General features: G+C 41.7%; 1 protein-coding gene across 1 annotated transcript; it reads left to right on the forward strand.

Annotated features, from left to right (window-relative positions):
* Positions 1–5,842: 5,842 nt before the first annotated feature.
* Positions 5,843–9,859, forward strand: LOC108791981 (forkhead activin signal transducer 3-like). Its single transcript, XM_018562642.1, has 3 exons — positions 5,843–6,117; positions 7,309–7,413; positions 9,180–9,859. Exons 1-3 carry the CDS (start codon positions 5,857–5,859, stop codon positions 9,840–9,842), a joined length of 1,029 nt encoding a protein of 342 aa, XP_018418144.1. The 5' UTR covers positions 5,843–5,856; the 3' UTR covers positions 9,843–9,859.
* The last annotated feature ends 1,832 nt before the right edge of the window (positions 9,860–11,691 follow it).

Genomic DNA, 11,691 nt, shown 5'->3' on the forward strand with positions numbered 1-11,691 from the left:
AGGCATGAGCGTAAAACAATAAAAAGATCAAATAACCAAAACAAAAACAAAAAACAAACTAGGCGCGATGAATATGCAGATTAGGAGCCGAGTATCGACTAGTTTATTTTTACAATTTAAAATCACTTATTAGTGACTACCTACCAATTTCCATAAGCATTGTGCGCTATAGCAATAGTAATTATTTGAGGTCGGGTATGGCACAAATAGATACTCATAGATATAAAAATATATACTCGGAGATATAGAAATATATACTCATAGATATTCAGATAGATAGTCATAGACAAAGAAATATATACTCGGAGATATACAGATAGATAGTTATGGATATAGAAATATATACTCATAGATATACAGATAGATAGTTATGGATATAGAAATATATACTCGGAGATATAGTAATATATACTCATAGATATACAGATAGATAGTCATAGACAAAGAAATATATACTCGGAGATATACAGATAGATAGTTATGGATATAGAAATATATACTCGGAGATATACAGATAGATAGTCATAGATATAGAAATATATACTCGGAGATATACAGATAGTCATAGATATAGAAATATATACTCCTAGATATACAGATAGATACTTCTACTTAATCACTTATTAGTGACTACCTCCAGCATGGACCCTCATATAGGACTATGGGAAATGAAATACATTGTGTCCAATGTTGCTCTTGGTAGAGACTAATGATTTATTGGAGGTTTTAGCTAGCTGTAAAACCCCATTTTCTATTTTGTGCTTTGACCCGGGAGCCCCATACGCAGGAATGGTAGAGATGAAGGTCTGAACATTTCTTAGCTGTAGTATCAGAAGATGGACGAAAAGAATGAGTGGAGTTTCAGTGTCATGTTTCACACCAAGTTAACATCTATTATATGCCGTGTCTCTGAAGAATCTTTCAAGTTCAATGAAATGTAAATCGGATTAAGAATTCGAAGTAACCAAATTCTCAGAAGTATTTCATAACGGATGAATATGAGTGTTCAGTTCAGATCTGTCCCTCCTCAGAACTGCAAGAATGCAAATGTCCACAGCGTCAAGTCAATTTGCATGTATGTAGTATGTTGTTGTTTCCGGATATATCCATCTCTCCTCAAAATTCCAACCCCCGCTGGTCAATGCAAATGGCCACAAAGAATGAATCAACGTATAATTATTTTGAATTACATGTGAATCTATTGAGTGTCTGTTGGGATTCACCCTCTATTCACCACCTCCATTTGTTCTAATGATCATTGACAACAGGACTGGAAGTGTAGGAAAATCTAAGAGTTTGAGTTGTCACTTGTACAGGAATTAGGGCTGTTACTGATTAAAATTTTCGTGTTCGATTAATTGAAATTTTTTAAAATCGATTAATCGATTAATTTCGATTAATTATATCGCACATACAGATTCAACTGCATTGGCCTTTACATACAGCACAGCAATGAAGTCATAAAATGAACTAGGATCACACTAATCCAGCACGTTATTAATCTCACGTGCCCCACTCAATATGGCCACCGCTTGAGTGGGGCAACTCAGAATAATAACGCGCTGGATTAGTGTGATCCTAGTTCATTTTATTACTTCATTGCTGTGCTGTATGTGTATAGGCCAATGCCTTGGCTGGCGCTCGTGCAGAAAGTTTCTTGGGCAAACTCACCGGCCCAAGTGGCTCCGTCGGCTAACGAAGGGAAGGGGGGAGGAGTCAGGTGACGTCACGGACATTGACGTCACCAGACTCCTCCTCCCTTCCCTTCGTTAGCCGACGGAGCCACTTGGGGACATCGACGTCACCGGACTCCTCCCCCCTTAATTTGCCGACGGAGCCACTTGGGGACATCGACATCACCGGACTCCTCCCCCTTCCCTTCGTTAACCGATGGAACCACTTGGGGAAGGGGGGAGGAGTCCGGTGACGTCGATGTCCGTGACGTCACCGGATCTCCGACGGGACTCCCGGAAGCCGGCGGAGAGGTGAGTATTTTCATTAGCGATCAAAAAATTTTTAATCGATCATAAAGAATAACGATTAATCAAGAAATTAAGCGTTAATTAGCACAGCCCTAACAGGTATAGAGGGATGTATCTGCCAATGGAGACACCTGTGCTGGTGCCAACTGTCTAAAGTACACACGTTGTGTTTCGTACGAACGTTCATGTGAACAATCTGGACAGAACATTCGATAATGACTTTGACGACTTGATGGATTTTGTTTAAAATTGAATTTGTTTTTAACATTTGATTTAGGAATGAATGGAGATTCTAGAACAGAAATCCCATTCACTGTTAGAATCTTGTTCATTGCTCCTTAGATTGTTTTGACCACGGCGTTGGACAATAATCATCAAATTGAGCCAATTAACTATTAGAACGTTGAACAAAACACATTTTTTGCCAACTAAATTCTAAAGTTGAATGGTCAGCTCAAGAGGAGATTTCCCTTCCTTTGGAGAGATTTCCTATAGAAAGTGAAGGAAAATATGCTAAAAAAAAATGACAGGAGTTGAACCCGTTCCTACTTCATCTGACTCTATCCTAAATGAAAAATAAAAAAGAGTTTGGTGTTACATAATTGTGAATAAAGTGTGAAAAATCTGCCATGTAGTGAAACGAGACAGAAACAAAAAGAAACATAGCTACTAACACAAAAAAATAAAAGACTTTTCTCTCCGGAGCTACTGTCTCCAGATCAGGAGATCTCACACATAAAAAGATATCCGATTAGATAGAACGAGTCCAGAGATGGGAAACAAAAATGGTGAAAGGTTCTGAGAGATAAAACATATCAGGAGAGACTACAGGAACTTCATATGTCCAGTCTGGAGGAAAGAAGGGAAAAGATGGACATGACTGAAACCTTCAAATACATGAAGGGTGTGAAGAAGGTTCAGGAGGATTTACAATATCAAGTGAAGATCAAGAACACGGGGACATGACCTCAAACTATCAGGAGGAAAGTTCTATCAGGAGGAGAGTTCAACCTTAGAACCTTAGAAAGTATTAATTTACTGAAAGAGTGATCAATGCTTGGAACAGACTTCCACCAGAAGTAGGGAGTCAGTCAACAGGAAGTGCATTTACACATGCTTGGGACAGACATAGATCTATACTCCGACACAAAGAGAAAAATAAATAAAAAGAAAAGAAAAAAGCCCAAAAGGCTTGAAGCACCCCTTGGTCTGTTGTTGCCTTCACTCTTCTATGTTGCTAGTTTTTCATTTTGTTGTGACTACCCTGTTTCCCCGAAAATAAGACCTACCCCAAAACTAAGACCTAGTACCATTTTTGGGAATTGCTAAAATATAAGACCTACCCCGAAAATAAGACCTAGTTGTGACCATTCCTATGGCCGATGGTGGCATAAATGGGAACTTGAAGAGCCGCAGGAGAGAATCAGTGGTGCCAATGAAGGCAGTGGTAGAGGAAGTGAGGCGGCAGCGCAGGGAGCAGAGCCGCATAAGCCGATGTTTCCTCTATAGCGCCGGCTCCTGTCACAGGCGGAGTGATACCAAATGCAAACCGCCTGTCAGGAATCAATAGTGAAAGCGCGCTTCGCTCATTCTGGTTACCAAATTGGAAAGGTGTGGCACCCCTGATTGCCCTGATCACCATATTCTTAACTTTGCCATTTTGGATTATTTAATTTGGATTTGCATTAACTTTGGATTGTTAAACATTAAAAAAAAATAAGACCTACCTCGAAAATAAGACCTAGTGTGTTTTTTTGAGCCAAAAAAAAATATAAGACAGTGTCTTATTTTTGGGGAAGCACGGTAGGAGCAGTGTCCCTATTGTCTAATTTAATTTGCTCTAATATGTGATCTTTTGATCATTGTTCTTAATTTATATAATAGGACGCAACACATTTCACTATTTGAAAAACAAACACCTAGAAGTGCTTCTGTAACTTTTCAGATGTGCTGAACTCCACCCAGACTATATCCATTAATAAGTGATCGTAGTAGATGAAGGGTGACATTAAATGGCAACAGTTGTGCCATATCAACAGATCAGCAATTCATTTTACCTATTTATAAATTGACAAAATAATTCATATATATATATATATAAATAATGTTTCAGGCCTTGATCTGGATGCACGTTGATAGCTGCAATATAACAAATATTTATTCAAATTAGAATAATTGATGGCATAATGGTGTTAACTACTCATTAAAATATGTATTCGATATATTGTGCATGTGAAAATTGTTTTAAAACTAAAGTTATGTGTCCTTGGCACAAAATAATGAATATCGGCAAGATGTAGCCTTAACAAAACCCAAACCAAGAAAACAAAGAGAGAAAGTACACAAGTTAGACTGAAGTGTGCTAAAGGTTGATATAAATTAAAGTAGTGCTCTAACTGAGTGCTCTGAGTGCCCATAATATCTTTGGCACCGGTATTGGAGCTTCTTTATTCCTGTTGCTTGCAGCAATTATTTTTTTATTTTTTTGGAACCAAAATAACAAAAACACTCTTCCGAATTTATGATAGCCATGCTTTAAATGTATTATCTTATGTTTTTATTACACTGCAGCTGCGGTTCAGTATTGCCTGGAACTCTCCACAATTGGTGAACCATGGGGAGAGAAGGCATGGCACGGCGAGTGGAACTTTGTGTGCCCAACAATGATAAATAAATATGCTGTGTAAGAAAAATAACAATTATATATATATATATACAGTATATACACTGAGTTGCCAGATTATTATGACCACCCCATCAGTACTTCGTTGGGCCACAATATGACTCCACGAGATGACTTTGTTGGGCCGCCTGGTGACTCCACGAGATGATGAAAGGTGATGCGAGGAATCTGACACGGCACTGTTACCCTTCTGTTGTCTTGTACCAGTCTTGCCCCTCCCCCGTTCTGCCCTAACATTGACTAGTCGCTGACGGCCGCAATTCGCACGCTCAGACCCAGATTTTCGGCTGACAGTCCGGTCTTTAAACATTTTAACAATGAGCCCCTCTTCAACATTTAACGAATTCTGCTGTTTTGCTGATACTCGCTCCATGGCTCCGAGCGCCAACAATCATCCCGCGTTCACAGGCTGTTATATCTCGTTGTTTCCCCATATCTTCAGAAACAAATCACTTCTACTGTCGTGGTTACCAACCCGCTTCCCTATTTATAATGGTCTGGCCCTCTAGCAACTTCAGCGCCAAATTATAGCTAATTTGCCTACAAACGCCAGGTGGTCATAATAATCCGGCCACTCAGTGTATATATATGTATGATGGATAAAAAGCAGTAATAAATAAAGTTTATACTAAAATTAGATATTTATGTATACTGACAAAAGTCATTCTGATCTTTGTGTGTTTATAATTTTATACAGAAGGGAGGATAATGTAAAGTTAAAATAGACCCAATGTTTTTGTAATTAGTAAAAGGAAAGAAATGTCTTGCAATATTACCTTATCTATCTATCTATCTATCTATCTATCTATCTATCTATCTATCTAGCCATCTATCCATCTATCTATCTATGATCTATATTAGGCATGTGATATACAAGAAATAAAACACTGTATGCACAGGTATACACATTGTATATATAAGATAAACGTAGTATATGCATATAATATACACCCTGTACGCATATGATATACACTCTTTCAGCATACGGTATACACATTGTATACATAACAAACTCCTTCACACCTCAGAACTGAAACTTTATTCAATGGAGAGAGAAGGGCCCTCTGCAGTAAGCAAGGTGTCGCCCCTTCTGGTCACAGGGGCATCTACATAATAAAGGACAGGGTGGGGTTCCTTGGGAAATATGTATTTATCTGGCTGCCCACAGTCTCACAGCACACTTGACAAGTCATGAACTACCAACTCCACCTCTGGGATCCCCTCTACAAGCCAGGCCCTGACCCCCACAGCATGGAGAGGATCCTGGCCGACAAGGAGAACAGCCCTGGGGAGGCCAAGGGAAGCCCCCGAGAGCCCGACTCCACTGATGAACCCCGCAAGAAGACCAAGAAGAAGAACTACCAGCGCTACGCCAAACCGCCCTACTCCTACCTGGCCATGATCGCCTTGGTCATCCAGAGCGCCCCCGACAGGAGGCTAAAACTGTCTCAGGTAACCTACCCCCCATGATGGGGCTTCTGGGGGCTTTAGTGCAGCCAGGGGTGGGGGGAGGGCTACATAGAGACCTGTTTAGATTAAGAGCCTGTCACAGGGCAAAATTGTATTTTCAGTTCACAATTATTTAAGAAGAAAATTAGCCTCTTGGAGGCCCATAAAGGCTGAAAATACGATTTTGCCCATTTGTAATAAAAATTGAGTCTCAAACACTAAAGGGGGAATTGTCAATTTTTATTTTTTTTTAACATTTTTTATTTTAATCTCTTTTATATCTGCAGCATAAGAAACCCAAATTTCCACAGGCTTCATTCTCCCCAAATTTGTAGATAAATAAAATATTATCAAAAGCTAAAACATTTTCTTTTCCAATGGAGAGGGGACGGGATTTTGCTGCTTTTGTATGGAGAATTATCAATGAAGTCCTTCAGCTGTCTCTACATGTATTATTTACAACTATTATCTCAAAACAATGTGGAAATAAAATATTAAGTAAGAAAACAAAATCGATAAAAAATAAAATGAAAAAGAAGAAAAAATACATAAACAACAAAAATACAAAAAAAAATGGTGGTGTATTACGTTTTTTTCCATTTTTTTTGTATTTTTGTTGCTTATGTGATTTTTTTTAAGGTTGTTTTTTTTCTTTATATTTTATTCCTTTTTTTTAACTGTTTTTTTTTTGCTTTATATTTGCTTTACATTCTAGCCTTTTTTTTTCTTTACTAATGTGGGTTTTTTGCCTTTTCTTTTTTTTCTATTTTTTAATGATGTGTGTTTTTTTTTGCTCTGCAGGGAGCCGTAAGTGACAGTCACGGCTCTCTGCAGGAACAGGATTGAGAAGGGAGCGAGCGACAGTATGTGTTCACTCACTTCCCGATCTATTGAGCCGACCTGTGACAGTCATTGTCGCACGTCGGCTCCAACTATGAGGACGAATGAAGATCACTCACCTCATAGTTCTCCTTTAAGCTTGTCCTCAGATTACATAGTTTTGGTAATTCCAAAGGAGATTGTACAATCAGATTGTATAGTGTATATGCATCCTGAGCGTCTCAGTGCAGGTCTCCTTAGCAGGGGGTCAGCAGCGGGAATGGGGCCAAATCTCACTTGTACAATGTAATAGGTATTATGTATTTGTGCTCACGGTTATCCTCATTAACTGACAGCTATGTATCATCCTTGCAGATCCTCCATGAGATCAGCACCCTGTTCCCTTTCTTCAAGGGGGATTATCAGGGCTGGAAGGACTCCATACGACACAACCTCTCCTCCAACGATTGCTTCAAAAAGGTAAGGACTGGACGCCGGTGGTGGGGTGATGGGGGGTGGGGAGTGGGGAAAATGGCCTGCCGTTCGGCCAGCTTAGAATTTCCCCATGGGCTCAGTTGAGCTGAAGCATATGCCTTCGGCACGACTGAGCCCCTCGGCCAACTTCGGGAGCTGTACGGGCTTTAGTGAATACAGCCCGTACAGAAGCCCTGAACCGAAGGGGTCCTAGGGCCGAAGCTACGGCTAGATCCTTCGGCAGCTTTGTGGAAAAACCCCCCGTAGTAATATATAAATATAGTAATCAAGTATTTACGAGGCTCCACTGTAGCCACTCCAAGTGTTTCCTGTATCCTGTAAATAAAGTTGTTTCTGGTCTGTTGGGGAACTCTTTAGAAAAGATCAAAATCAATATTTCAACATTTTTCGTGGGATTGATCAATTCTGACATTTTTCCTCCATTTGTAGAGCTGCTCTAAAAATGTTCTCAAGTTTGTTGGCCATATTTTGTTAAATTTAAATTTTGTAAATAAAATATTTCATACAAATTTTTATAACAGTAAAATTCCTAAAGAGAGGAACTTCCCTTAAATTGTTCTTTTTAAGTTTATCATTTTTTTTTTAACTTTACCAGCTTCCTCTTTTTTTTTTTTTTATCTCCAATGTTTTTATACATCAGCAATGTACAGTAACTTTACGATTGAAACATTTCTGAACTGAGAATGGCGGTGAAAGAAAATGTAACAATTTCCCCCGATCTTTATTAATGGGACTCGGGGAGAATTATGTTACATTTCACCCAAACAGCAAAATAACTTTACTGATTATTTTTATAGGATCTCCTAATGTGGGCTCTGCACCTCCAGTATGTTGACACAAGAAGGCTCCGGTGTCACTGGGTGAGGTGTTGGGCCGATTGGGGGGTCACAGTCCCAGGTGATACAGGCATTGTCCCGGGCGGGCCCCCCTCCCCCTCCCCAGTATGTCACAGCAGAGGCCGCTTCATTTGCAATCAATGTCTTTAAAGGAAAATCTTCATGTCAGAAACCCATAACAGAGCCTGAGGGCAGCCATTGTATTCTCTCCGTATGGCCGTCTGTGGGCACGCCACCCACTTCTCACATCTACGCTTTGCTTTTATAACTTGTTTTTTTCACCCCCCGCCATCCTCCCATCACCCAACATTCATCATACCCATTGCTCCATTATACCCACCCCCAGGACCCAGTATCGCAGGGCATTTTTGAAGGTTTTGGTTTCTCCCTTTCAGCATAAGGTATTGTCTTCTTCCTGAGAGCAGGGCATTGCCCCCTCCCCAGCACAGGGCATTGCCTTCTACTCCAGCACAGGTCATTGCGCCCTCCCTAGCACAGGGCATTGCCCTCTCCTCCAGCACAGGGCATTGCCCCCTCCTCCAGCACAGGGCAGTGCCCTCTTCTCCAGCACATGGCATTGCCCTCTTCCCCAGCACAGGGTATTTCCCTCTCCTCCAGCACAGGGCATTGGAGTTGTAACTGGAGTTACAATTTAATAAAGTTTTAAATAAATCAATATTACAATGCTCTGCCCCCTCCTCCAGCATATGGAATATCCAATGTTTAAATAATTTTATTTAATATTTCTCATTATTTACATATTTTACCAAATGAAATTGAGGTAAATTGGGGCAGATTTGGGGAAATAATTTTCCCGATCATTATAAATGGGCCACTAGGATTCGTTGGTGTGATCAGTAATAGATTTGTGTGAATCTGCTTTGCCGGCCTCTAATGTCTTCTTCCTCTTCGCAGGTCCTGAAGGATCCTCTGAAGCCGCAGGCTAAAGGCAACTACTGGACGGTGGACGTGAGCCGGATCCCCGCCGACGCCATGAAGCTGCAGAACACGGCGGTCACCCGGCAGGACGCCTACCCTCATGACCTGGCTCCTTATATACTGCACGGACGGCCCTGCAGACCTTTAGACTTCCGCCACCCTCAGGTTTCAAAAGAAATCTCTGCAGTCAGACCAGAAATGGAGGCCCCTCCCCCGGCACTGACCCAGTCACCATGCATGGACCCCGCCGTGTCCTTCCCAATGATCTTGTGGAACCTTCCAACGTCATACTCAAAATGCGTGGCCCCTAACGTGGTGGCCCCTCCCAGCATTCACCCACTCCTGCTTTACTCCAACTTCCCCTCTCTCTCCCTGTATAACTGCATGCCTTCCCCGTACTCGAGCCCTACCTATGCGGAACGGAGGGACGGCTTCTCCCCCAGCATGACATCACAAATGCCTCTCCCGCCGAGACCCTCTGAAGTCAGGAACTCTCCGGCAGACTTCCCTCCCAATAAAACGGTGTTTGACATCCCGGTGTATCCCTCGCACGCGGGCTACATGTCACCCCAGAACATGTACGGGCAGCATTTGGCTCAGAGCGGGCCGATCCCGGGGTACAGACCCGCCGGTTACTGACTGGCTAGACATTGAGACAAAGCTAGTTTTGGGTCGTTCACTTAAGTACCGAAGCCTAGCTGCACTTGAAGCCTTACCGGATGACGTTGGCACCAAACACGACACATGGCCTAGTCCAATGGCACTGGACCCTTTGTATATATCACAGTCTTTTTTTATCTTGTGTTTCTTTATTCACTTTGCTAATAAATTTGGATATTTTTTTACTGAAGATGTCAAAGTGTTGCAATTGTCCACATGCGTATCAAGCTTACAACTTGCAGAATACATTGTATAAACTTTGTGTCAACTGTTTATTTCTTAAAGGGCCAGTACATACCAAAGATATTTCAGTATTTGTTGGATGTTGGAGAGTTAAACCCCCTGGCAGGACCAAAGTTGGGATGGCATGTGCCCCGGATGCTGCTTTAGGAGTGGCGCCACTGGTGTGTGGATGAAGAACTTCTCCCTTTGGGGGGGCAACTCTGAGCCTTTCAGAATATAGAAAGAATCTTGTTGCACTCCTTACCGGATGCCCCAACGACAGTGGAGGGTGCTTGTAGTGACTGTGGGTGGCACCGCTGGTAACAGGAATCAATTGAAAAAATTTCACCAGCACACCAAAAATCCTTTCAGGGCAACCATGTGTTCATTTAATAAGAACCATTTCAAGTAAAAACAAGTGCTTTTGGGGCCACACAGGGTCCCTTCATCAGGCTTAACATTGACAATGTTCCTTTAATAAGAATCATGCCAAGTAAAAACAAGCGCTTTCGGGGCCACGCAGGCTCCCTTCATCACTTGGTTGGCCTTGCGGGAAACAGGGTGACAGAATGTCTAGCTTCCCCACTGCCCCCTGGTATAGTCTTCTATCCCCCCCTGGCTCTGCACATTTGCCGTGCCCATCAGGAGGGTTTCCCGAATTCCCACCATTCCTGCAACATTTACATTTATTCTATACTATAGACAATGTTACAGAAAGCGGTGGAACACACCAAGGTGGGCAGGGCACCACAGGAGGAGGTGGACAGGAACAAGGCTGGGAATTATGGCTGCGAGATCTCATTGTGGAAGCTTTATATTACTATTTATCTATACAAGATATCAGGGCCTGACATGACCTAGAACTAAAATATCACCTTTGGGTGGACTGACCCTTTAAATTAAAAACACTGAGAAACGCGTATCCGAGTGAGCCGTCTGTCACAGCAACCAACAATCACAATCAATATTTTTTTTATATATTGACTTTTTAAAATTCCTTTAGCTGCATTTTCCCCAATTGGTCCCGTTGTCACCATTTTTATCCCGCACTCTGACCACCGTCGCAGTAAATGGGCCCATTTAACACCTGTTATGTCATGCGTTAACATGCGGTGCAGCAAGGCAAGCCCATTCAAAAGGATAAATCAGGCCCAGTCACTGAAATGTGAATCAGCTTTATTTCTTTCAAGATAAGTCTTTGTCATTGAAAACATTTCTCCCCCTCCTCCTATACATACGAATAACTACAAATATCACCATAGAGACGCAAAAGTGTGATGAAGAGAAACAATGTATCATATCAGCAAATGTACTTTTAATAAGGCAGTTGAGGCGATTGTTTTGGGCCATTGGTAAGGTGAGGGTCACATCTGTTTAAAGTGTACCTGTCTTAAGTTAAATCTTCATAGGCTAACCTGATAGGGTGATAGCAGAGGGCACTTAGTCTTGTACCTTCAATGAATAAGGGCCCGCTTACATTAGTGATCAGTGGAGTTAGGCCTCCTTAAGTTGGTGATCAATGGGGAAGGGCCCCTTACACTGGTGGTCAGTGGAAAGAATGCCCCCTTACATTGGTGGTTCCTGGACAAGGGCCCCCTGGTGGTGG

This window comes from Nanorana parkeri, unplaced genomic scaffold (assembly GCF_000935625.1).
Source record: "Nanorana parkeri isolate BGI_ZX_2015 unplaced genomic scaffold, ASM93562v1 scaffold588, whole genome shotgun sequence".
In the NCBI taxonomy this organism is placed as follows: domain Eukaryota; kingdom Metazoa; phylum Chordata; class Amphibia; order Anura; family Dicroglossidae; genus Nanorana; species Nanorana parkeri.